Raw genomic sequence first — 26768 nt, 5'->3', positions numbered from 1 at the left:
TAGTCGCTTTGTGCGCTATGGTTGTTATGATTACTTTATTGTTATGATTACTTCGTCAAAAACTGCTGTATTCTTTTTGTCGACTTTTTAAACTTAAATAACCGGCTATGTTAACGGACGACGACAAAAGAACGTTTACTAGTGAAGAGGACCCTCGCTTTTTGTCGATAAGTTAGGCATTTAGGTAATTTAGGTGTCATTATTTAGGCGAAAACCTTGGCAAACTGCGCAGTTTTTATTAGATGACCAAACTGAACCTCATGGTTCTCTGCGACGTATTGCTCATCATCTCTCGACCTGACGCGTTCAGGGCGCTCAGACGCACGTTTCGTGATGGTGGAGCCTTTGTTTCATGATCGAGGACGCTAGTGCAAAGCGGGACTCGGACGAACTTTGTAAGTATCAGCATGGTATCAGTAAAGCAGCCAGAATATTTTTCGAAGGGGTTGACATTTGCGCATGTGGGGTGTGGTGAGGAGGAACGGAAAGTGAAAGTGAAACTGCCGCCTTGTGGCGCCGACCATATTTCAAGGGCGAGGGAATTACCATGAGAATTGCTTTTGTTGCCCAACCTCCTCGCTTCTCCGAAAGAAAGCAGTCCGCTGGCTTAGAAATACTGGCCAGGTCAACACCCTCTGGGGCACGAGTTTAAATGAATAGGCATTTTCAGCATCGACCTGCGCCGTAGAAGGTCTCGTGAACGCACTGCCCTTGACAGTTGATTAGGGTTAACGATCAAAACCCATGCACTGGCAATCCACATCAGCCCACGTAATTATATGGCCGGGCAGCACCGAACATTAATATATTTTGCTAAAAGATTGTTGCGTAAACTACAGTAACGTTACACATTACACTTGAAAGTAATGGCATTGTTAAAATTAATATAACATTACGTGTTGTAAACATTCGTTTAATGTTCAACTAAACATTATGCTAATGGGCGGAGTTGTAAATGTTATTTTAATGTTGAAAGTATAACTATAAAGCAACATTACCAATGCAGCTACGCATTGGGCCTCATAACTTTTGCCACTGTTCGTACAATAACGATATTTTTCAACTGGCAGAGCTTCCTGCCATAGACTGTATGCGCAGCTCCAAAATTTAATTACAAAATTTTACATATTGCCCATTCACCACTGTCACAATGGGACACCTTCACGGCTGACTCTACTATAAACTTGACTCCGTAGTATCTGTTAGGAGATGCGTACATGAGTTCCACATGTAGTGCTGTATTAAGGCGAAAGCCTTTAATGCCTCATACTGTCGTTAGCAGCCGTACGTGTCGGCAGGCGTGTCGGCAGATGTGTCCGCGTTTCGGCGTTACTACTTTAAAAAAATACTTTGTCGAGGCTGAGAATCGAACCAGGGCCTTTGGCATTTGAAGTCATTAACTACTCATTTGGCATTTTAACTAGTCATTAACCACTCATGACTAGTTAGTCATGATTGGTTAATGACTAACTAGTGATGACTAACCAGTCATGACTGGTTAGTCATTAAGCAGTCATGACTAGCTAGCTAATGACTGGTTTGTCGTGGCTGGTTAGTCATGACTAGCTAGTCATTAACCAGACATGACTAGTTCATCATTGACTAGTCATCAATTAACTAGTCATGACTAATTAGTCATTACACGATCATGACTAGTTCGTCATTGACTAGTCATCAATTAACTAGTCATGACTAATTAGTCATTACACGATCATGACTAGTTAGTCAATAGCCAGTCATGACTAGTAAGTCATGGGTCATGACATGACCCAGTTAGTCATGGCTAGCCAAACCAAGTCGCCCCATAGCCGCCAACGGCCGTGCGGCCAAAGTTGCGTGGCAAGGCTTTCGCCTCGCCCACTTTAGATCGTCAAAATAGCCCCTGAATTTTTTGTCGTCAATGTCGCCCTCGCTGCTCGTGCTTCTTTCAGATTGCTAGTTAAAGTTGTGTAATATCGCAGCTGCCGGATGTCTGGTGGATGTCAGAGCTAATTAATACGATTTTATCGAAAGATGTATACATGTTGTTTGAATGTTTAAAATTAGGAAAGAGTTTTTCCAACGTGCATTTGGCATGTACGTTTCAGTAACGTATTAAAATTTGGCCAAAACAAAAATTAGTTAACGTTTCTGTGCTACTAGTTTTTCAGTTGCCACGACACCAGACAAATCCTGCGCTTAACGACTGGAAGTTAAAGCGCCCTGATGCGAGTTTATGAGCTTAAGTGCATATCGCACTATTTTACAGAATGTGCTCACGCCCTCTGTTAATTTCATCTTGCAGGCTTAAACTCGCTTCCCTCCAGATTTTTAGTTTAAAGGCGCATGTGGAGTTAAGAAGTGCTTAGAAGGCTTACACTTACGCAGCGAAAAGTACGCGTTTTTTATCTTGCTCTGGTTTATCGACAGCTCTCCCACCGTTTGGGAGGTGGATTGCAAGTAGAGAGAGAGATCGGTTAACCGCTGCCGTATTCTGAGTTGAACCCGCAATATCGTGCACAGCAGCTAAACGCCATAGCCACTGCGGCAGTCAAGGCATAACAGGCTGTTCCGTATTTGTCTGTCTGGGTAGTAAAAAATCCTCCTGCGCAAACTACATGCCTCTTTGGGCCCAAGCACAGACCATAGGGTAGCTTTTGATAGTCTGCGTTTTTCAACAAATAATTTAAACACTGGAACTTGCCTGAATTGTCCTGAATCGGCGGAAAACTGCAGTCGTCTGCACGAATAATTTTCGTCTAGGCGAGCGGAGCAGCAGACTTGACAGGCTGCGCCATCTGGGGTACTGCGAGACCTACCCCAGCTCCAAGCAGGCACGGCGCATCCAGGTGGCCGTGAAGCAGGGATATTGGTTGCCTCGCCGTTCGCCAGAGGACGCAGCCTCTCAAATTGGCTATTCCGATCGCTCGATGATTCGATGATCGCTCGATGATATTCCGAAAGATTCTTCGCGCAGACGACTCCAGTTTTTCACCGATTCCGGGCAGTCTACGCAAGTTCCATGTTAAATTATTTAATGAAAAACGCAGACTAGCATAAGCTGCCCTGTGGTATGTGCCTCAGCAGAAATAGACCAGTGGTTTGCGCAGGATAATTTTTTTCAACCCGGACAGATAAATACAAAAACCCTGTATAGTGTTTCACTGAAAAAAGAGATATTTCTTTTAAAATGTTTTTTTTTTCTAATCAAAAAGACGTTTTCTTCGGCGTGGTATTGTCATTGATGATTGATGGCGAACATCACAAAGATGTGTTAACCCAGAAGCTGGCTAATAAAATATTTTAGTTATATTTTTAGCTATAAAGCCAGGCGCCTCATGGAGGTTTGTAGCTTGCCGCAATAGCCACATGAGATTTTATAGCTTTGAAAACACGATTCCTGTCTGCACTGCAGCGCGATACATTTCAGACCTGCACGCGCACGAAACCGAAACCGCGAGGCTGAGAAGCGCGCGCAGCTGCGCCTCGCTGCCAGGACTCGCGGGAGAAGGTGAGAGCTCGAGCACGGACCGGCCATGGCTCGGGAAACGCGCGCTTGCAGGAAACGATAACAGGTGGAATACGCAAGACAGGACACTCGCTGCACTTCCAATTCCTTGCTCCTGTAATGGCTGTCTTGTATATTAAGGCGAAAGCCTTTAATGCCTCATACTGTCGTTAGCAGACGCGTCGGCAGCCGTGTCGACAGACGCGTCGGCAGGAGTGTCGACAGACGCGTCGGCAGGTTCGTCCGCCTTTCGGCGTCACTGCTTAAAAGGCTGATGGTTCCAGCATGAATAAAGGCGCATCTAGTGAATGCATGGGCTTCATAAATAAAATAAAAGGAGTAAAGTCAAGAAAAGGGAAATAAAAATAAAGATAACAAAATAAACAAAAATAAAAACAAAATCAAAATAAGATGTGAAAATAAAAATAAAAATTAAGAAAAAGAGCAAAAAATAAAAACAAAACAAAATATGAAAAATGAAAAGTAAATAAAAACAAACAGTGGCCAGGAAACGCTTTCGCCTTGCAGCACTTTAGAGAGCCAAAGTTCCCCCTGAATTTTTTTCTCCTGTTTCCGAGTTTTAAAAAATATGGAGCACTAGCTGTTTCACTTCTTGGAAAGGGAGGAAGGTGGGAGTGAAAGAAGAAAGATATAGGTGTCGTAGTGAAGGTCTCCGGAATAATTTGAACTAAATGGGAATATTTAACGTGCACTGACATCGCACAGCACACGGGCGCCTTTTGCGTTTCGTCTCCATCGAAACGCTGCCCCCGCGGCCGGGTTCGAAACCGGGAACTCCGGCTCGGTAGCTGAGCGCCCAACCACTTAGCAACCGCGGCGCGATGTGTTCGTCTTTTTCACGCTGCTTTCGCTCGATATCATGGACTATATATCTCAGATTACAATATGGCGCCTAACTGTAGCAGTTGAAAGAAAACTATCACGTTTCAGTTAACCAGTTTTATAGTTAACACTTCTTGATCGAACGTTTATTCTTAAAAAATGCCTGAGAACGTTCATCGCAATAAACTTATTCAGTGAAAACCTGGGCGGGGGTCGTTTGCTTTTGAGATTATAATTCCGCAGCAAGGACTATTTTTCTCTAATCTTCTGCATGCACTTCGGGGACGTCGACGAAGAACGGCTCCAAAATAGTACATGCCTCCGCGAACTCCTTCACGGAGCGACACGGCAGAGTGGAACCTTCTGACAAGCGGCGGTGTGGCGCGTGAATGGGGTTCGACCGCACAAATTGCGAACAGCGCGTGACGAACGCGCAGTTTCGGGGCACGGAAAGAACGAAAAAAAAAAAAAAGGCCCGGGGACGTTAACAAGGGAAACACGGCGATACGCTGTCTGGTAAAAAAGAATGAGACCAGCGACGCGCTAATTAGTGTTCGAAACTACGCGAAATGTACTCAGCTATAGCTGGTCGACATTGAGCTTTATGCTGTGTTCACTGTAATGATATGGCTGGCGCACCGCCGGGTCGCTATCGCCGTGGTCCCGGCTGAAACTCAGGAAGCGGAAACCGAAACTATGTGAAAGACTTTACCCTTGAGAGCCAGACAGGAACATGATCAGCAACTTTGTGTGCCTCAACAAATCAATGCATGCCTCCCCGAAAATACATGTGGGCAGGCCGTGCACCCGGGTCGCAGTGGGTCGCAGTAATAAGCAGCCATTCGGGAGAGCAAAATCCTGTGGAGTCCCGTTAGCATTATTAGATCAAAAACAGACAACGAGGATGGTGTACATCGGCCATCACCGCATCACGCGCGGCACGCCGCTGGCGGCACAGTGCGTGCAGCGAAAGGGATGGCGAGGAGTACGCGGGAAAGCGTCGCCGCGCAAAGCTCCTCGTGCCAAACCAACTGTAACTTTATTAGGAGCCAAGAGGTGGCGGCACTGACGCTCCCTACGTAAAGTCCCCACGCATATGTCCCCACGGCCATGGAGGCCTCCATGCCCACGGCTAGATCGGGTTATGCCACATCATCATCATCATCATCATCGCGTGACTTAGTCGGACGGATTTTGAAGCTTACGCTTGATCAAACTGGACATCCCATTTGAACTTGGAAAATATCCCAAATTATTTTAAAAAACTGGAAAGCATGCCAAGCAGATTTTCTCCCCGCGTGTTTAACTGCAGCCTTTCGCGCTGTGGCACTAGTTTGCCCAGCAGCGCACAAAGGGCACCACAAAGTCGTGGCGCATGTGCTAGTTTGCGTCACTGAGCAAAGGGAGCGCCACGAGTCAATGGGCTCACGAGATCAGAGCCCACATGCTAACGTATTTCCCTCCGCATCAATCGCATTGACTGCCCGATAAACTCTTTTTAAATGCCTCGCTCGAGCTTTGGTACGGTATGAAATATATGGCTTCATAAGGCGTGATGCTGATGAGGTTGAAGGTCACTGGCCATGTCGAGGTTAGGATTGACGTTTCGGAACCCGTACGGGTTGCTGTTCACTGAGATGACCAAGATTTGGTCGTCCTTTATGTAGCACGTGAAGTAATGAGCAAACTTCCGGCAGATTTTCATTTGTCCTATTCATAGTGTTAGTGATTGCCTGAATGATCAGTCATTCTAGTAGCAGACTTGATGACACATTCTTCTCTTTAGCTATGACGGTGGCACTTTCCCAGTCGATATTATGATGATGTGTTTCAGTGTGTTACTTACACTCATTACATCACGTACTACATACTTAAAACACGACCGAATCTTCGCCACCTCGGTAAACAAGGAGCCCGTACGGGTTCTGAAACGTCAATCGTAACCTCGACTTGGTCAGTGACCTTCGACTTCATCATCAGTGTCAGTTTAAGCAGAGGAAGCGTTAGTCGTGACTTCAGCATGGCTCTCTAGCACAATAGCGATACAGGGATCCAATGCGGTATAAAATGTGAGAAAAGAAAATGATTCTAAAAACTGAAAGGGAAGGGGTGGGCCATGCGCTTACGACGGAAATTACGCGATTTCTTGACGAGTGCTGTGACCATGATTATATTTCCTGCTATCATATTTCCATGATTATCGTCATTCTATATTTCAGGGACGCTACTCGGTTAGCACATGGCACCTGTACTCACGTGCAACCTGGCCAAATGTCGGAAGAAGCTGACTACTGTTGCTTGGGTCTGTCGTATACCTTAAGGCATATCGGTTTTCACGGCCCGTCTCGGGAAGCATGCTGTGCATGACGAAAGCCTCTTTGTTTTTCCTATTTTTTCCTATTGGTGCTGAAAATCGCTCTCGTTTTGCTTTCCAGGTTACTTCTTGTTCTCGTATCCTTGATGGATTCTAAAAACTTCTGGCAGCATGCGAAGTTGCATACGCAAGGACGTTAGTCCAATGTCTTTAGGACAAACCCCCTTTGTGGAGTAATTTCAGTTAGGCAGTAACTACTCATTAGCGTCCACCTGATCGCAGCTGCGCTGAGGTGTTAGCCCTGTGGTTGACACCCTTTCCGCTTCGAGTTGATCGATTGGCTTCGCACTACCATCTTCTAACCGTCCTGGTGGTTAGCTTAGATGGTAGAGCGACTTCCCCGGGCAGGCGGTGGTCCTGGGTTCGATCCCTGTACAAAAACCAATTTTTCTTCAGCTGCTAAGCTTCTGAGAAAGCTGTTGAGCTTTCTTTTGTAGGCGTACGGCTGAGATCATGTGGACGCTAATCAGCAATTACTCCTAAATTGAGGCGCAAGGATATTTGTTCAAAAGCGCACGGTTACTGTGCTAGCTGCGCCGCATAACCTGGTGCCTACCGCAAGCGGAATTGAAAACCTGTCTGCAGCGTCCCAGCGATCACGTGGCCATGGCGCCAAAAGGAAGTGACAACATCGCAAACTGTCCGTAACTACGAAAGCTCTGTGGTGACACGTACGCTTCCTTAGCATCCGTTCGACTCTCCAAGACGCGTTCTGCGAGGAGGACGCTTCTCGGGAGCTGGCCGCTCGTCCCGTCTGCCCGGCATGTGAGTTCATAGTTCATACTAACGCCTGTGACTTCTTTCGCTCGATGTGAACTGGAAAGGCTATAGTGCTGATTTCGTCACTCGGAGCAAACCGCCAATTGGTAAGAGTGCCATCCATGGAGGAAGGAAACAACTGCGCCAGCAAACGGCCAGATAATGTTACGTAAGAGGCGCGCCACTGCACGGCGCACGCAGAGGCGGCACCTGGCGGCGCTTTCATTCCTCTCCGCCGGTGGGCTTTGCAATGAGAGCGACAGAACGCACCGTGGGGCGCGATTTACTCGTGCCTGAAAGCGTTATTTGATGCTTATTGGCTGAATTGGAACCGCTGAATCGTGGCGTGTTGGTCAACATGGGTTTTATTGCTTCATGTTATTGCTCTCAATTCTTAGATGACAGCTGTCATTCCTCAGGTGTGAGCGGGAAAGCCGTTCAGCCTTTTCGGCCCCCTTTTCGCTACTCCTTTAACTGGTCGCCAAAATTTTTAGCTGCCGTTATCTGGCCACGAACATGACTTTGTTACCCTGTCTCATTAGAGAGTCTAAACATAGCGTATCATTGATCCGTTACCAAGATCTGTTTTAACCAGGATGGCCCAGGGACCAGGTGCGGGCGCACACCTCCCACCGCGCAGGCGAATTGGGTCCCTGAGTAAGCGGTTCACGGTAGCGGAATGCGGATCGCGCTATGCTAAGACTCCCTATTTCCCAACACGAAGTGCACAACGCTTGTGGAAGTCCGGTACCGATATGAATACCAAGCCATTATGAACGTCTTCTGTCCTGCAGATCCCAGGGGCTACTTTATGGCGTCCCCCGCGCATAACCGCAAAGAAACGTACTTCTCGTTCATGCACAGAGGCAAAAGTTTTTACACGACTGCATTGCGGTAAAGCACGGCACACTTTTTTCTCACGTTTATATGTCCAGTTTATTGCTCTACCGTACTACAGTAAAAGTTCGCTAATAGGAACTTTAAGGGACCGAGAAAAATGTTCGAATTATCCGAAAGTTCGAATGATCGAATCACCCCCTTTTAAAAACTGCCAAGAACTGCTTGCATCACGATAAATTTATTTAGTGAAAGACTGGGCAATGGATGCCTGCTTTTGAGATAAGAATGGCGCGCCAATGACAATTTTTCGCGCTTTCATGAATGCATTATTGCGTGCGTACTACAGGGATCGTCGAAGCAGAACTGCTACAAACTCATGAGGTGCTCAGTGCTATGCGTTGCGCGATGTGCTCCCTGCGTGCAAGCTGACTGTGGCCAGCTCGAGGGCTTTGAGCTTGCTCCGCACACCTAAGCCCCGCTTTTTCCAGGCGGTGCTCAGCTGCCGGGCAAGTTTGACCTGGTGCGCGTGGACGTTGACCCGCCTGAGCATTTTCGGCAGGTGAGTGCGATGTGGCATGCCGATGACGCCGTTTGTGTTACGTAGTAATGTGAAGTATAGTCGACTGTGGTAAAGCGGTGATTTGGCGCGGAGAGGGTAAAATCTACAAAAAAATGCCTGTTGAATACTCTGAAGATCTAGGCGAAAATTCCTAGGTGAACATATATTGCCCTTCTACTCCTTAACCACTGTAACAGCTTACTCTTATGAACTGTAGCGCTGAGTAACGCTTTAACATGCGTAGCACAGGCTGCTCTCAAGGTCGAGCAAGATTGCAATCGACGGGAACTTGTGATGGCCAACAGTAAACGTATTTCGCACCGTAAAAAAATGGCCTTGAGGTGCCAAGCAGGTTATTATTTTAGGCAAAAAAAGCGATATTTATTTGCTCGATGGTGGAGTAAATGATTACTCTACAACGTAGTCTTCATGCGAAATTCCACAAGCAGGTCTTCCCACAAGTTCCAGTTAACCCGAACTAGTTGGCCGACCACGCACTTTGAGCGGCCACAACGCGACAGCTCATGGTTCTCAGTCTGATACTTCCAACATATGTTTCATATTCCTATCCACAATCCTGGCCCGTATCGAGCTTCACAACCCTTCTTTAACGAAAGCTGCACCGCCTTTGTCAAATTTGATGTGCCGGGAAGTCCACTTGCGAAATTTCGCACGGCTTCGTGGGAGCATACCTTGAGGTGGTCCGCGTGGTTGGAGTCTATAGAGTCGTTGAACGATGCATAACGGCTAATGTGCCATAGAATTTGGCGTATTTTTGTCCACTAACACAGGCCACTGTTCGCAACAAACGCAAAGGGAGAAGTTGTCAGCTCGCAGCGCTGCTCAGAATTCATCATTCGAAACGTGACTCAGTGACCAAAGTTTCAATATACAAATGTTTGCAAAAACTGTTGACATATCGGCATTTTTCTCAGACATGTCCAAATATCCAAATTAGACTGTATATGCGGCTTCACTGTTAAGCTGGCGTGGCACAGCCTTTCTTGCAAATACTGGCCAGATCAGTATCAAGCCCAACGAATTTTCGGGTGCCGACAGGAAAGGGTTGTCATTTTTGTTCGTGACGCGAGAAGCGACCGGACTTATCTCGATTGTTCACAGCCATGAACAGCTGCATCTACGTGTTTCTAGATTACTCTAGATGATCTTGACCTGTTATCTCGAAGTTTCCTTGCCGGCTTTAAATTGAACGATGCCGCGAGCAGCGGGCATTCGTAGTTCGACGACTGACGAGCACGTTTGTTGCTTACGCCGCCGCCGAATGGGCGTCCGCAAAGAACAATGTTCCCAATGTTGCAGCGCCTCCGCACGCGCCTCTTTGAACAAGCATGCGTGGACGCTCTGTCAATAAGCGAGGCTGAGTTCTTGCGCAAATGGTCGACATACTTTATCGTCCTGCGCGGCGGTCGAGTATCGGCTTTCTTACTGCATTACTGACGTGCTCAGTGCTGCGTCACTGCGCATGTGCTTGACTCATCAGAGCATTAAGTTAATTCGTTTTGTTTTGTATTTTCTATGTCAACACAGAACAAAATAAACTTCTCTTTCTACGCCGCCGCCGAGTGATTCAGTTCTTTTGTGGGCGCAAGTCAGCCCAAATAAAGAGCTTCGTTTCCAAGACTGGTTGGTGTATTTTTGACCGCTGGACTGCCGTCACTACAACGTGACATCTGGTGGAGGTGCTGGGTAGCCTCCTATGTTCCGGACACCCCCTACAAGTCGCGACGCCAGCCCTTCGAGTCATTCACCGGAGGACTTGACTCCAGTCTACCACGCAGCCTCTTGGAGCCTCCAGCCATGACTTACGCCGCAGCAGTGCGCCGTCGTGCACCTCGACGACGGCACCTAAGCCCCTATCGCCATTAGCCTGCTGCGCTGGAGCGCCGCCCTCTCGCCCCAACTCGCCCGTCCTACGAGCGTCGCACACGGCCTAGGAAATGCGACGAGTGGAGAACACCCGACCAGCGCCGCCAACTATGCTTCCACTGCGGAGAAGCCGGTGACATTCTCCGGTACTGCCCATACAGGAGAATGGGCATCCGAGGATTTTCTTACGACGCCCCACGACCCCGACCTGGCCTGCGACCAGCCGCAATCGAAGAGTTCTTGCGTCGGGAAGAAAACTCATCGCCGAGCCGCCTATCTCGTTCTCCGTCACCATCGTCACCGCGCTATGTATCGCTATACGCAGTGCGTGGACGCTCCCCCAGCCTCCGAAGGTTGAACTGAGTAAAGCAGCCTCTGGAGGTGTGGTTGCTTCTGAGCGCAAGGACTAAGATCCTCCATCGAGAAAAACACAAGACTATGCCTCAACTACGACGAGAACTACGACGACCCCTACGTCGACGACGACCCCTACGTCGACGACGACCCCTACGATGACGACGACCCCTACGATGACGACGACCCCTACGATGACGACGACCCCTACGACGACGACGACCCCTACGACGACGACGACCCCTGCGACGACGACGACCCCTGCGACGACGACGACCCCTACGACGACGACGACCCCTACGACGACGACGACCCGTACGACGACGACGACCCCTACGACGACGATGACAACTACGACGACGACGACAACTACGACGACGACGACCCCTACGACGACGACGACCCCTACGACGACGACGACCCCTACGACGACGACGACCCCTACGACGACGACGACCCCTAAAACGACGACGACCCCTGCGACGACGACGACCCCTGCGACGACGACGACCCCTACGACGACGACGACAACTACGACGACGAAAACTACGATAACACCGACGATGACGACACTGCCAGACTTGAAGATTTTAGCGCTGCACTTAAACCTTGTTATGAACGCTAAAGTGCTCGAAGTTAGCATTCTCCGTGTTTATTTTCATTTTAAAGCATCGAGACGATGCTCCTTTGGAAGGGGGGTAATGCCACGTATCATTGTACTGTTTGTTCGTTCACGCTCAAGCCTGCAGGAAAGGGTTGTTATCATTTTTGTTCGTGACGCGAGAAGCGACCGGACTTATCTCGATTGTTCACAGCCATGAACAGCTGCATCTACGTGTTTCTAGATTACTCTAGATGATCTCGACCTGTTATCTCGAAGTTTCCTTGCCGGCTTTAAATTGAACGATGCCGCGAGCAGCGGGCATTCGTAGTTCGACGACTGACGAGCACGTTTGTTGCTTACGCCGCCGCCGAGTGATTCAGTTCTTTTGTGGGCGCAAGTCAGCCCAAATAAAGAGCTTCGTTTCCAAGACTGGTTGGTGTATTCCTGACCGCTGGACTGCCGTCACTACAACTTGACAATATTAGATAGCAATTGCCGTGGCCGGCAACACTCTTTTGCTTCCCTTTTTATTTTTAAATAAACCACTACCATCACCACCACAGAAAGAAAGAAGGAAAGCGTTGCCATTGTCTCATAATTTGTGTGACCGATTTCCTCGCTTGCGTTAAGCAGTTTTTGTTGCAGAGCAGCTTTGTATTGCAGTAAAAACCCGGTTGGATAAAGAAAAGCTGTAGTTTCGTGCTTCCGGCGTTTAATCCATGTTAGTCAGGGGACTTGTGCATCTCAACAGATAAAGCACCGGAAGCGTAAGGAGAGTGAAAACCGAGTGAAAAAAACATAGACGAATATTAAAACTCTGAAAATACATATGAAACCAATTAAGAGCCAATTAAAACTACTCCATTCCCGATTGGTCCTATTTTTGTTTTCGAAGCTTTCAATTTTCTTTTCAACTGGGAGGATCCCCCAATCGGAGGTGTTGACAACCGCTCCGGTCACAAGCTAAGTGGATAGGAAACTTTTTAAGGTCACTGTGCGTCCTCTGACGTGTCTTCGGCCGACAACAGATGGTGCTGACCGGCCACAACCCGGAGACGGTGATGGACGCCTGCTCCCGTGCCCTGGCCTTCTGGTCGTACCAGATGAGCCAGCAGGGGGCGTCCATGGAGGCTTCCCTCGAGCGCAGCCGCCAGAGGGCCGCGCAGCTGGAGGCGGCCATGGAGCGCACTACCAGGGAGTGCAGGGGTATGCGAGTATTTCTCACTTATGTTGCTCGTTGCCAAAAGTAAGCTAATCGGCTGCAAGCCGAGGCAGATTGTAGAGGTGGTAGCATAAGCTCACCAAAGTGCAGCTATGAAGTCACAGCGGCAAGGTATATGGCTTATTAATTCCTCGATATTTTCTTGTCCGAGCTCGGTATCAAGGAGGGCAATTAGCAGATAGCATGGAAGGAACTGACCAACAGTCTGAAGGTAGAATAATGCTATTGCAACATTTTTTTGGGTAACTCTATCACCTGCACTTTCCTCTGTGGACGCACGGCCGAGGTGACATGCACATTGATGACAATTATTTCCTTCGCTTTAAATCGACTTCATCTTAAGCCACGCCTCTCAACACATTTGACTAACGAATCGAATTGTATGGCGTGTATGTGGACCCATTGTAATCATCACCATCGTAAATAATAATAATAACAGTAACAATAACAATAATAATAACAACAATCTTTATTACCACATAGATAATTACAATATAGTCACCAGGACCGTCTGAGCTAATAGCGGCTTGTGGTACTTGACCCGACGAGTTGGCGCGGCAACACATTTTTTTTTTCACTCAGAATACATCAAACTAAAACAATTTAACAACAAAAAGTTCGTCTGTTCCTGGTAGGTGAAGTGAATGAACCGGCACACACGTCAATGAAATAGCAATGAAGTAGCAGAAAAAAGGTTCATCCTGCAAGTCATTGAAAACTTTAGGCACATACAAGCGCGCGCCTTGCTTCGCCGTATCTGGTGCGAGATCGAGGAAACGAAAAACGGGAGACGCAACGAAGCGTGCGCTGAGGAACGTGGTCAGTTTTAAAATCAGAGCACCAGATAAGTACCCCTGCGTGGGATAAAAGGGATAAAACAGTCCTCCGTTTGCGTGCGATCCCGTATAGTTTTGCTGGGCGAGCAAGGAAGATATCGCAGTGCGGGCGCCGGAACCCGTGGCTCGACCCTGTCTCGTGATGCCTGCGAGCTGCTGTGCCGTGGGATGCACTGACCGTGCCAAGAAAGGCACCGGCATCCGCTTTTTTCGTTTTCCGCGGGACGAGAATCTCCTGAAGGTGTGGGTGCACGCAATGCGTCGAGATAAATGGAAGCCAAGACCGGCAGATAGGATATGCGGAGCGCACTTCATCTCTGGTGGGAAGCATTCCTTTCTTTCACTTGCTGATTTTGAAGAGCTAGCGAGGTGAATGGCACTGTGAACTTTTTTTTCTCGTCTTATCCGCCAACGCAGGCGCCCCGTCCTCGTTACCGGACCGGGTGACCAGTGTTTTCTCATTCAAGAAGAGAAATCCCAGCGCAGATATGAAGAAGTGTGGTCGTTTTGAGCGGACAATGAAGCGAAAACGCCGTTCAAGTACAAAAGTCCTTCATTACGAAGGCTCTCCGTCGTTGCTTGTGCACGCGTTGTTTATAATACAGGCGCTAGTTGGATGCGTTTACGCGTGCGCTTGTGGCCCGTGCAGAGCGCCGTGTTGTATTTATGATAATTTTGTCCACATAAAGTAAGCAAATGACATTTGATGCACCAGTATGCGCTGCGTCCTTAATAACAGAAGTGGATTTATTTGTCACTCACGGAGGATGCGTTGCGGTGTGGCTGGCGGTCATGCTCGCACCACGGATGCAATAAGCTTTCTGCCAAAAAATTAAGGGCCAGTATGATTTTCCCAATAAATTTGCCTATAAAGTCGGCTGCCAAAACTTGGCGCACGTGCCTTTCCGCTGCAAGAACATACGCCTTCAGCGAACGGTAGCACTTCATGCTCTCAGTAGTGTAAGGGCCGGGCGTCTGAACGAGATAAACGTATATGTCGCCAAAACGCACGTTTGGCCACAATTTCGGGTCGTTTCTCCAGTCCTTCAAAACGAAGGGGTCAGGATACTGTTTCCCGTCGACTTTCAACTTTTCAACATATCGCTGCCGGGCGATTTCAGGCAGTGATTTCGCGTACTCTGACAGCTCCATCGCTTCCGAGGCACGTACGAGAGCGTTGGATGCCAGCCGAAGAGGGAGCGTTTTGCCCATCGCCGCTAGGAAGGAGAGCGCTGCAGTCGCTGCACGTGTGTTCCGTGACGTCAAGTTGTTTACTCGAGGGAGAGGTCTATTGTACGCGACACTTTTAAGGATACTTTTTAAAAAGTAATCAACACGGTTATGCCAGAGATGCCTAAGGTGGTGTTGTCTGTGCCAAAAGCATCGCCTTTGGCACAGACACGACCTGCCACGGTTGGCAGGTGACAAAGTGGAGAGAGGGAATCTTCCTCTCTCCACTTGCAGGGAAGAGGAGGGAGAGGCCGGTAGGTGGCCGCCACGGAAGAACCCAGTGGGTGGCTACCGCAGACGGAGGAGGTTCTGAAGAAGGGCGGAGGATTGCGCAACCTGAGCCTGAGCGTGGCTGCCGCGGGAACAACCCGGCGGGCCGTTACCGTGGAAGGTGGAAGGCCAGTCAGCCAATCCCACTGATGCTCTTCAAATAAGGAGAAGGACTAACGCTAACGCATCGTCATCGCATTATAATAATAATAATAAAGCGCCTCGTAGTTCTTTCAAATTCTTGACACTTTCCTTTTTCTAATGATAATGTAAGCGTTCTTCTAAGGTGCCGCTACGTTCGAGGTCGTGAGGCATAGCATATACAGGGTGCCATCTCCTCTGATGATTCCCCACAAAATCCTGTGTGCAAAGAAAAAGGAAAGATAAATAAAAAATAAAGAAATAAAAGAAAGATAAAAATAAAGCCCCTCCAATTCTAGTTAGCGGCTGCTCCTGTGCACATTTGTATGAGTCCGTGTTTGAGTATAAATTATCTGGCAACTCTTGAATGAACTTGTGTTGTGCAACACACCGAAGGCAGTCACTGCATTGTGTAGATTCGAAGTGTTTTTACGTAGCTGCACTGGGGCGAAGCACCGTGCATTTATTTCTCCGTCAGGTTACTGCATACTTGTGCCGTTACCTTCGCTTAAAAGAACATGCTTAATTTTTTGGGTAAACTTACGCGCAAAAGTTGTGTCCTCTTAGTCGGCTGGTTCGAAAAGCTGAATTAGGGTCAAGTCCTGCCATGCTGTACGCGCAGTTAAGGGAATAGCCGAGATCCAGACGTACAGCCTTTGTCAAAAGTTTGGAGCCCAGAGGGTTTGCTTCTGAGCCACACTGTGTGGTTTGCAATGCATCTCCCGCGCTTCAAATTTCCTGGAGGTAAATACATTTCTGGCCCTGTCTTCTCCAATGGTTAGGACTTCTACGAATGCTTCAGGAGTCCCACTACAAGACTTAGAAGCAAACTCCCTGGGCTCTAAACTTTTGACAAAGACTGTACAAAAGACACCTGATGGATAATCACACCGGAAAGCTGTAGCATGTGATATCTTCATGTCACTTTTTCTAAGCGCCCTGAAAATCATTAATAAATATCTGATTTTGATTCTGATATGCGGGACGCCGCAACCAGATTATTTTTCCTCTCTTGAGACCATGCACACAAAATACAGCGCGTGAATTCCTTTGCACATTATCCCTAGCAATTCCGAGTCTCCGCAGCCGGATGACGAGCCTGCATGATCTCCTGTTCAGTCCTGTTCAGTCCTGCCCAGAAACAGTCTCCCGTGTGTCTTTTTCACTTTTTCCGTCCCTTGTTGTCTTTGCGTCTTGCGGCGTACATTCGACGCACAGAACCAACTAGCTCGTCAACTCGCTCTTACAGCTTAAGCGCTGGACTGCAGTGCAGGGGACCTGTCTTCAGGAGACATCCGTGGTGGCTGCTTCGGAAAGGAGAATTGCAAGGAAAATGAAAGAAAAATGAAAGGAAAGCGTTTAAACACTTCTGTCCCCGAGGAGAAGGAGTGAATGCCCTCTCGCGGGCCCAGATCACGTTAGCGCAGAGGAAGGAGGGAGTTTCTCGTTATGGTGCACCACGGCGGCGTTCACCGCTGAGTAGGTACCTTATGCCGCGCATCGTCGCGAAAAAAAAGGGGGGAGGGGGGGGGGGGGCGGGGGCGCGCTTGCTTCTAAACGGCGAAGCTCCGAAGCGCTTAAACCTCGGACAAGAAGGAACAAGCAAGCCGGGAGGAGCGCTCTGGCAGGAAACCGGTCGACGGAATCTTGACATTCACCTCCGGGGCTGGGCCTTCGGAACCTTCGCCACAGAGCGCCTGATGCGTGGCCTCACGTGAGACGGCCCCACGCGTGCGTCTGAAGCTTTCGGCTGGGCCGCTTGCCTGTAAAGAAAAGAAAAAGGGGGGGGGGGGGGGGGGGGGGAGCCGGAAAATGTCCATTCGAAGAAAAGGGGTTTTTAGTAAGAGCTGACAGCTTAAACGGCGTTCGGGCTCGCGCCTCACTGCGCCTAGGCCGCGGACATGGGCGCGTGGGTATTTTGGATGATCTTCTGGACAGTCCTTCTATCTACAACGAACGCTCTCTTATTACGAATGAGGGCGGCGCTACCGTTAAACTCTGTATTTGGGCAACGACCCTGCGTTTCAAATAAAGCGAAAAGCCGTGGCCGCTCTATTCGGATAGAGTGAACGAGGAGACGCCGTAAACTCGCTCCCAAAGTCGAGAGACTCGTGCTACCGGCAAGTGCGGAAACCGGAGAGTACCTCCTGGCCATATCCCGCCCTTTGTGAGACTCCGTTTCTCCCTTTCTCTCTCTTTGTTGCTACGTGCTTCACTGGTGCACAGGATGAAGCCGACAACGCATAGCCGTGCACTGACGAAACCAATGCACGCTATGTACAGATGGCAAAGCGCTTGTCTAGGGTTTGAACTTTCCGGCTCTCATGGTTGGGTTGGTAGAACTTTACTGAGCCACTTCAATGATCAGCTGCAAAACTCCCGGTGGCTTTGCTTTAACGCCACGCCAAGCGAGGCGCAGGAAAGTTTGTGGCACGAATTCCAGGATCCTCGTCTGACGCGAAAACATTGTTACCAACGGATACTCTCCATAACTTTTCGTGAGGCCAAGGTCTTGGACGTGCATGCCAAATCACCTGGAAGGAATTAAAATGGCAGCCCCGGTGCCGAATTCCAGGAAAGATGACAGAAAGCACCTGATGTATGATGACTTCGAAGCCTGCGCGAAAAATTCCCAGTGATAGTAACATATCAAGCCAGCAACATTAAAGCTTTCACTGTGCTTAACAATACTCATTGTGACTAACTGCTAAAACAGCAGTGGGCACGAAAAAAAACGTGCCATCGATAAAAACCTCATCTGCTTGCTAAAGTGAGTAAGTTCATCGTGCGTGGCGAAACAGAGAACGCCCGTATACTAATGTCAGATAACAATTAAGAGCGGTCTTTTGTCTATGGTTTGAGCGTACAATCCTTCGAGTGCATTTGCGTCTGCATCTCTGGGCAGTTTTAGTTCACATTTTTGTTTTTCTCTCTAGACATTGCTTCTAAAGTTTCAAAAGTGGGGAAACCGGCTACGATGGCATTGTCAACCTAGAAAAGGAAATGGTCAAATCAGCAACACATTTCCGGACATGCACCTCTTCATTATGTGCCGGTAATCTCGCGTGCACGTTGTAGCTTTAACCACAAATCAATAATAACTAGTGCACTGCACGGGCTCGGGCCGGCCCGAAAGCCCAGGCCCGGCCCGGCCTGCGGGCCGGGCCGGGACATGATTTGTTTTGCCGGGCCTGGGCCGGGCCCGGGCCTGAAGTTGCGGGCCCGGGCCGGGCTCAAAACAATCTATTCTATCCCTCCTTGCTTCTTCAGCCTGGTTGTCATGACAAGTGTTTTTCCCTGTAAGTTATCTCGTGGTTCGCGCGTTATCTTCTGCTCCATCAGTAAGAGTAAAATTCAGCCCGTCTTAATTAAGGCCATTGATCGTTCGTCATCCCAAAACATACCTATATACACTATTAGAAATGCATTCGGGAAGAACATATTAGTTTAGCGCGCTTATAGTTTTCAAACACACACCGTGAAATACTCAAGCCTTTTAGCTTTTCGTTTCTGCTGAAAGGCGACCAGTTCGGCTATGAGTTCAACCTGTGAGATCGCGTTCACTAAAAAAATGTCATCCCACTGCTTGCTAGGCACCTTTAATGTTTATACTTCGCGGGCGGCAAAATATAACTGATTCAAATCATGGGGAGATGCAAATGAGTCTATTACGCGCGTATGCAGCCCTTTTTATTTGGCTCTCGGAACTTCCTAGTTTATCTGTGCGCACCTACACGAGATCACAGTCCAAAAGATGGGCCTGGCGAGCACTGCTCAATCACTTCCTTCTGGGTTAAAAAGAACCAACTTTCCGCAAGCCAAACTGTGGTTTCAGAACCTTTGTCGGCTAGTTTCTTATCGGTCTAGTAGCAGTCTACTTGCTCAGAGTGAGCAGCATACCTCAAGCGTTACAGTGAAACGGGTCGGGCCGGGCCGGGCCCGGGCTGGGCTTCACTCCGGGATTCACGGGCCGGGCCGGGCTCGCTAGAGCGATAATTTAGCGGGCCTGGGCCGGGCCCGGGCTTGAAGCCGTGGGCCTGGGCCGGGCTCGGGCTTCAGGTATCGGGCCCGGGCCGGGCTTGGGCCTCAGATTGAGGCCCGTGCAGTGCTCTAATATAAACTACCACATCTTTCAAAGTAAGCGCGTAATTATGTAAAATTAATCTATTTATTTTTCTTTTAAACAAATTATCTGTTCTCTCAGGAACAAGATAAGAGTGGTGTGAACGATGTAGTAGTATTGAAACAAAAATGCGAACGAATTAAACTCAGCGACAAACACTGTAGGCCTATTAGGCGCTAAATTTGAACCCTTCCAGAACAGAACGAATGCGCTCGCAACACGCTATAACACACGATATAACTAAACACGCAACACTATGGGAACATTGCATGTTCGTCTAGCACAAATGGCAAACACACGGTGCATTTACACGAAGACTTAAACATTTGCAAAGCACCAGAAGAGAACTCATTTGCACAGGCTGTGGGAACAACATGTTCCAAGCTTTTTCCGGTCTTTCACTGTGTACAGGAAGAAAGCATGCTGATAGCACTGTTTAGAAAATTTGATCTCTTTTACGTGCCTGCGGTGCTTGCCCCGAGTCACAAATCGTGTATTTTCGCTGATGTACTGCTGCTTTCCGATACGTACTAAGTTGTTTATGATCTCATAGAGAGGAATCAGTCGCTATTGTCCTCTTCCGTCCCGAAGAAGAAGCAGGTTCCGTGATGTATAAAGTGGCGTTACCGACTCTTCTCTTCGATAGCAGGAATGGATAAATCGAAGCGCACGGTCTCTGCACCCGCTCCATTTCTGTCACGTGTGTGGCTGTACTGGTCTCGCACATATTATCGGGCGCACCAGTATCTTATAAGCCGTTAGTTCGGCATCCTGTGCAGAGACGGAGTTATGAGATGGGGATCGCATTCTCAGCGATTTACTTTTAGCCAAATACGACCCACTCCTGCAGCACAATCTTGAGGGAACCAATGTTTTTAAAGTTTTTAGATTACTATACGACTTTTTCCTAATTTTGGACATCAGCTCCGGGTTTTACGAGCATGGAGCTTTTAAAGCAGCCCCCCCCCCCCCCCCCCCCGCCATTTTTTGCGAGTGTCTTAATCCAGTTCCCCTGACGCACTAAATTCCGGAAGGTGTAACAATTCGCTTTTTATATCTAAAGACTGTATTCACTGGCAACCACGTGTGCTGGGCATATTAACCCATTCTCTAAAAAGCCGCTATACGGCAATTTGATCCGGCGCATTCCGAACTAATTAAGAGGGATCTGTTGCGGAGTGCTTAATAAGGTGGTGGTGGTAGTGGTTTATTTAAAAAAAATAAATAAATAAAAAAGTGAAGCAAAAGAGTGTTGCCGGCCGCGGCAATTGCTATCTAATATCTTAAGCACCCGAGCTGCAGCCGGCGGAAATGAAAGGGAAAGGGAGAGGATAGTGAGGAGAAGTATAGAGGGGAGCGACAGCAAGAAAGGACAGGGGAGAGCTTTGTACACTATTTACAAAATACAAAAGTAATCAAGTTCGCGCCGCTCGCGCGCTAATGTCCAAGCATTGTCCGAAAATAAGTGCGCGCGAGCGGCCACTGCGCACAATTGCTTACACAAGAAGTAAACTGTATGTACATAGCCGCGCGCACGTAGCGTCCTGTCTCGGACTAATCGCGCGCGCGGCACACTGCACTAGCGGCCGGGGTGGGGCGCCCGACCGCGTATACCGTCCGAGGTAGCACCCACGGAGCGTTCGGGTCACGCGTGCACTACCTGGCGTAGAGCAAGCGGGAAGTCAAATCCGCCTGCTCGAACGTTCTCAGGTTCGTGTAGACTTCCCGCTCCGTGCAAACTATCGGTGCTTAGCCGTATCAGTAGTCCCGTGACGAAGCCACGTAAAACAAGGCACGAAAACAGATTTGTAGATCGCGCTGAAGAATTGCTTCACGAGCTTCCACTATCTTGTGAGAAAACGTGCGTGGAACAAACAGGGCGTTACTTGAATCGCAGATTAAGAGAGCACAAAAAAGATAATTCTAAAGACTGTAGCCTGCCGCTGCATTGCTCCGAACGCACAAAGGAACGCAAGAAAAGAGTGCAAATCCATGTTCGATCAGTGTCGAACTTATAAAAGAAGCAAGGACCGCATTACGAGGGAAATAATTAAAGCACAAAAAAAAAAAAATCGTCGCTCTGGGTGGCCTCTGCATGAGGGCTGCAGGAGGGCCCTTCCCGCGCTCGTACGAGTGAGTCGTCCGAGCTGTGAAACGAGGTGCAGAGAATTACAGCGCCATTTCTTTTCCTCAAAAAGTGTTGCGTTCAAAGGGCAAGGCATCGCGCCGAACGGGTGGTGGCGTTCCGTGGACTCCCAGGCAGCGCTACAACACGCTGTCGCGTTCCACTCCTAAAGGCGAAGCTTAAGCGTCATTAATTAGCTGTTAATTAGTATTCAGGCATTAATCAGTAATTAACCATTAATTAGTGATTTGTCATCACTTAGTAATTAGTAATCAATTATATGTGACGCCACCAGTGCCTCAGAAGCAGCGAAAGTGGTGCGGAAAACGCTTTCGCCTCTACGCACTTTAGACAAAGTGCCCCCTTGAATTTTTAGAATTTCAAAAAAAAACGACTACCCTCGCCGGTGTGACTCAACGAATTCAGGCCATTTCTTATGCCATTCGAAAACCGCGCGCCTGCGGTGAGCGCAAAGCGACGCCAATCAAATCGAGGCACTCCGTGATGCAGGTACCACGAGCAGCGCAGGAGCAGCGAAGTGGCAAGGAACGGGGAGCTCATCAGCACAGGCGGGGCTCTTTGACGTCGCAGTCATCATTCGGCTGTTGAAACCGAAACTGCACGAGAAAGAAATTCGATTACAAATTACTTAGCGGTCGTAGGACCGTGGTAAGAATGCGTTACGATTCACAAAGAAAAGAAAAGAAAACACGCACCCAAAAAAAGTTAGGTGTCCATACTGTAGGGAGGATGGTCGGTGTTGCGCTCGACGCATACAGCAAGCGAAAAACATCTCTGCGCAGACGAACTGAGCGGCTTCCTAAAACAAGCCGTGCTGCGACGAAACGTCGTCTGCGTGCGGTGATGGAAGCGCATCGCTGTCAAGACGTAATGACAGGACATCTTTAAGATGAACGTTTCTCTTTTCTTGAAGCCGGTCGGCAAAAGAAGCTGTCGCGAGACGCGCTGTCATCAGCGGGGCGCCGACAGCGCGTACCGAGAGGAAGGCCATCGTACGGGGAGCGGTGCGCGCGGACTTCCCTTCTCGAGCGGATAGCCACGCGCCTCGGCGCGACGAAACTGAAAGGCAGTGGTGAAGAAAAGGGAGACGACAGAGACGCCGGCGCTGACTGGTCTTTCGTGCAAGTGCTTCGGAGCCACCGGAACACAAGGCTCCAGCGATGGCGGCGGCGACGATGTCGCCGGTGATGGTGACGGTTTCGACAAGGAAAACTCTTCCAGGAATTTTATGGATCGGTACGACTCGCCGGAGGACCCCGGGAGAAGGAATACTGGAGGCTAGTGGATGAGAGTGGGGAGAACGGGAGGTGCCCTAACGAGTGGCTGCGGTACGGCGCCACGACGATCCACGCAAAAAAGGAGGCGAACAAAAGAAACAACAGCGTCGTCAAGAAGGGAATGTGAAATCCAATGAGAAAGGGACAGAGGGATTTTCAACGAGCGCGGGGTCAAGGGCAGTACGAACGGTCGCGGTTTGCAAACGCTTATTGCTACCGTCAAAATATGCGTTAGGGCAATGGCCGTGTGTGTCAAATGCAATGAACAGCCACAGCCGCAGCGTTCGGTTTGAGCGAACGAGGAGGCGCCGTAAACATGCCTCGCAGTCGAAAAACTCGTGTCTGGCAAGCGCGAAGACCGAAGAGCTTGTCCCATCCTTCGTGGCACCCCGTTATTGGTGCGGTCATTAATGTGTGCAAGATGGCGCCAACATGAATCGCAGAGCTACGCGATGATGAAACCAATGCGCGCGAAGTACAGGGGGCAAAATGCTTGCCTTTAGAACTTGCGAGCTGCGTGCTCCGGACTACGCGCTCCTTTTTTTTTTCCGCAACAACTGGCATTCAAGCGAGATTTGTTTATCCTTTTCTAAACCATATTTATATAAAACAAAGCATATCCCGCCTGCGAGAAGGCGCCTTTGCATAAGCTCTCTTTTTCTTATGTTAGTCGAAAAAAAACCAGCGTTACCTGGGTAGGAAAAAAAATCATTTTTTAAATATTGCCTGCCTGCTCAACGTAGCCACTTTATTTTTAGCTCTTGCACAAGCCAGCTAGGTCTAGACCTAGCCTGTTTTAAATATTTTTTTCTTTCTTTATATGAAAGGAAGTTGACATTGCAAAGGTAGGAATGCAGTGCAGCGAATGTTAGGTGTAGATTTCGGTTACTATGCGTGCGAACATCTAAGCTCGGGTCTGTAAGTGCTCTGGACGTTGCCGTTATTTCTCAAAGCACACAGTCTTCTTCAAGGCGCACATGGAGCCAAAGTGCTTGTGTGTCTCTGCCTGTCATGTACGTGTCGTTTCCTTATGCGCCAGTAATCGCAAAGCATGTCTGGCCAACTTGCTCAAACGTTTACGCTTCTCAATGGCCGTCTTTCCGTAAGAGCTAACGCAAGAACTTTTTTTTTTTCTGTTCCAGCACTGAAGGAGCAACTGCAGGGTAAGTGGGTGCGGCAGCAGCTTATCCGTCGACGGAGCATATGCACTTCTCCGCGTTGCTTCGCCGTCGCAGGTGCGGAGCGCGAGCGCGCCAAGCTTTGCCAGTGCGTTGAGGATCTGCGCGCTCAGCTGGAGCGACTGCAGGGTGTCGGAGATGCAACAGCGGGCGCTAGGATGGCTGGCTCTGCGGCTCCGACCACGGCCACTGCGCCGTCGCTCGACCACCTGCAAGCTTTGTTTGCCGCCGACAACCAGGGTCTGTAGGCCGCGCCTCACTCACTCACTCACTCACTCACTCACTCACTCACTCACTCACTCACTCACTCACTCACTCACTCACTCACTCACTCACTCACTCACTCACTCACTCACTCACTCTCTCACTCTCTCGCTCTCTCGCTCGCTCGCTCGCTCGCTCGCTCGCTCGCTCACTCACTCTCTCACTCTCTCACTCTCTCACTCACTCACTCTCTCACTCTCTCACTCACTCACTCACTCACTCACTCACTCACTCTCTCACTCTCTCTCTCACTCACTCTCTCACTGTCTCACTCTCTCACTCACTCACTCTCTCACTCGCTCACTCACTCACTCACTCACTCACTCACTCACTCTCGCTCACTAATTCATACTCTCTTTTTACTCCCTCACTAACTCATACTCGTCGACTCGCTCACTCACTCACTCGCTCATCTAGGTCACTTCGCTGGCTCACCTGAATCACCCAGCAGCTCACCCCACCCATTCGCCTGCTCCCTCATCTATCCGCTCGTTTACTAACTCACCCGCTTATTTATTCATTGTCTTTCAATTTATATTTCATTTATGCATTCACAATACCACATTCAGAGACACCAACAGCCTGCTTTACTTCGCGGTAATATTTTTCGCCCAGGAGACTTCTTCCTTCGTCCCGCGCAGAACCCTCGTCCCGTGAGGCAGCCCAAGCCACCATACTGCGACCGTCACTGAAGAAGCTGCGGATCGGATTTTACTCACTCTGTTCAATCGAGATTATTCGATTAAATGTGCTCAGCACGTTTCTTTTCTTCAAATGTATGCTCGTGCGCATCTTTTTATTACACCTATACTGGCGGTGCTGATACTGATACGACCCGTCTTGCGAAACTGCCAAGTGCCAGCAAAATATCTGGCCTTGTTGAGTTATTCCTTCTGGGCATTACACCTGGCGCCGTATGGATATTTTACGCGACATCGTATACAGCTCGTTCGGTCGAAAAGCCGTCGTCGTAGTCGGCACCGCATGTCGGAAATAATCAGGGGCTGCGTTAAAAAATCGTATCATTCCAACCGTTTGTTCCGGATGGTGTCATACGATTCAGCGTTTCGTGCAGCATAAACTTAGTAGTTAAATTCGAGCCCAGCTCGCGGCAGGGATTCGAACCGGTGACCTATAATCGGGGGCTGCGTAAAAAAATAGCATTATGGTAATTTGTAGTTCAAGTGATTGATGATTGATTGATTGATTGGAAAGAAAAAATTGAAAAAGGGGGTTCAAATTTGCCAAAATTCTCAGAATGAAAAGCCAATGCTTGATGATGTTAATTAAGAAAATTTAGAGTGTGTAATTGATCAATTCATTAATTGAAAAATTGAAAAAATAAAAATGCATTCAAAGGTGTCAAACTGCTCAAAATGGAAAGCCTAACCCACTACGCTATCGCGCCATACCCTTAAGGTGGAGCTTAAGTGTACTCTGCAATTTTTTCTACTCTTTTTTTTAAACAATGCCTCAGAAGCTACGTCATAGGGCGGCGGCAGCCGCGCACGCCATTCAGTTCTGCAAGGGCCTGCGACCATAGGATGCGCAACATCGAACTGCTCTTAAAAGGTAACTGCAGGAACAATGTTGTTCGCGAGCCGGTTTAAAGAAAGTTCCAAAGCAAACACAGGGCAATTTGGAATGGCCCGGCCATGTACAAGATGTCTGTGCACAAAAGCGCTGATGTGTGCAACGACCCATTGACAGTCACCGCGCAGGACGACTTCCGTGAATTGTCAAGCGCTTTAAAAGAGCCATCTAGGTAACTTGGAGAGAGGGGGGTATTTCTCATTTAGCCGATTTACTTAATTATATAATAAACCAACTTTATTTGAGTACGTGAAACGCTAGGCTGTGGAGTGTTACAAACAATTTCCTGTGCTGCCATGATCGTGAAGCATGCTTCTGAACAAAGCGCGCAGACTGCAAAATGAGGAAACGCTTGTTTGCAAAAAAGAAAAATAAAAGTAGGGGGAGGGTAGGTGTGTGTGTGTGTGTGGGGGGGGGGGGGGGGGGGGGGGCTCCTCGCCTGAGCATTCCACGTTTGGAGGCGCCGCCTAATTGCCCGTTAGCTAAGCCGTTACCATGACATACAGAGATTCATTCGCTGTCAGTATGCGCAAGCGGTCACTATCAAGTGCGCGTCCGAAATTTACCGCGTGTTTTCGACAAAATGGTAAAAAGAAAAATTATGAATAGAGCTGTCTTTTCAGATTTCATCCCAGGTTCTCATTTCTCCTTTTTTTTTTACGTTTTGAAACGATGCGTCAGGATATATGGGACACTGCACACGTCGGCTGTCTGCCTGCTTCTGTAGGTGTAGTAAAGTTATACTTTGGGCGCGTAGTTAGCCATGGTGCGCACAAGGTGT

At 48.7% G+C, this 26768-nt stretch overlaps 1 protein-coding gene across 1 annotated transcript; it reads left to right on the top strand.

The window, feature by feature from the left end:
* The first annotated feature begins 165 nt into the window (after positions 1 to 165).
* Positions 166 to 25177, top strand: LOC149372066 (uncharacterized). The gene is made up of 9 exons (XM_089585680.1): positions 166 to 395; positions 6550 to 6632; positions 6766 to 6781; positions 7410 to 7469; positions 8792 to 8862; positions 12736 to 12913; positions 24095 to 24115; positions 24188 to 24370; positions 25010 to 25177. Exons 2-9 carry the CDS (start codon positions 6570 to 6572, stop codon positions 25084 to 25086), a joined length of 669 nt encoding a protein of 222 aa, XP_089441806.1. The 5' UTR covers positions 166 to 395; positions 6550 to 6569; the 3' UTR covers positions 25087 to 25177.
* Positions 25178 to 26768: the final 1591 nt, after the last annotated feature.

This window comes from Amblyomma mixtum, chromosome 1 (genome assembly GCF_055824585.1).
Source record: "Amblyomma mixtum isolate Tamu chromosome 1, ASM5582458v1, whole genome shotgun sequence".
NCBI classification, from domain to species: domain Eukaryota; kingdom Metazoa; phylum Arthropoda; class Arachnida; order Ixodida; family Ixodidae; genus Amblyomma; species Amblyomma mixtum.
Note: the sequence above shows the minus strand (reverse complement) of the source record. Positions and strands in the feature narration are given on the sequence as shown.

Bases quoted from the DNA above. Each gene is read 5' to 3' on its own strand.
- LOC149372066 (XM_089585680.1), top strand. From the start codon at position 6,570: ATGGCACCTGTACTCACGTGCAACCTGGCCAAATGTCGGAAGAAGCTG. The intron at 7,470-8,791 runs GTGAGTTCATAG...CGCTTTTTCCAG, and splicing joins TCGTCCCGTCTGCCCGGCAT to GCGGTGCTCAGCTGCCGGGC. The intron at 12,914-24,094 runs GTATGCGAGTAT...TTTCTGTTCCAG, and splicing joins CACTACCAGGGAGTGCAGGG to CACTGAAGGAGCAACTGCAG.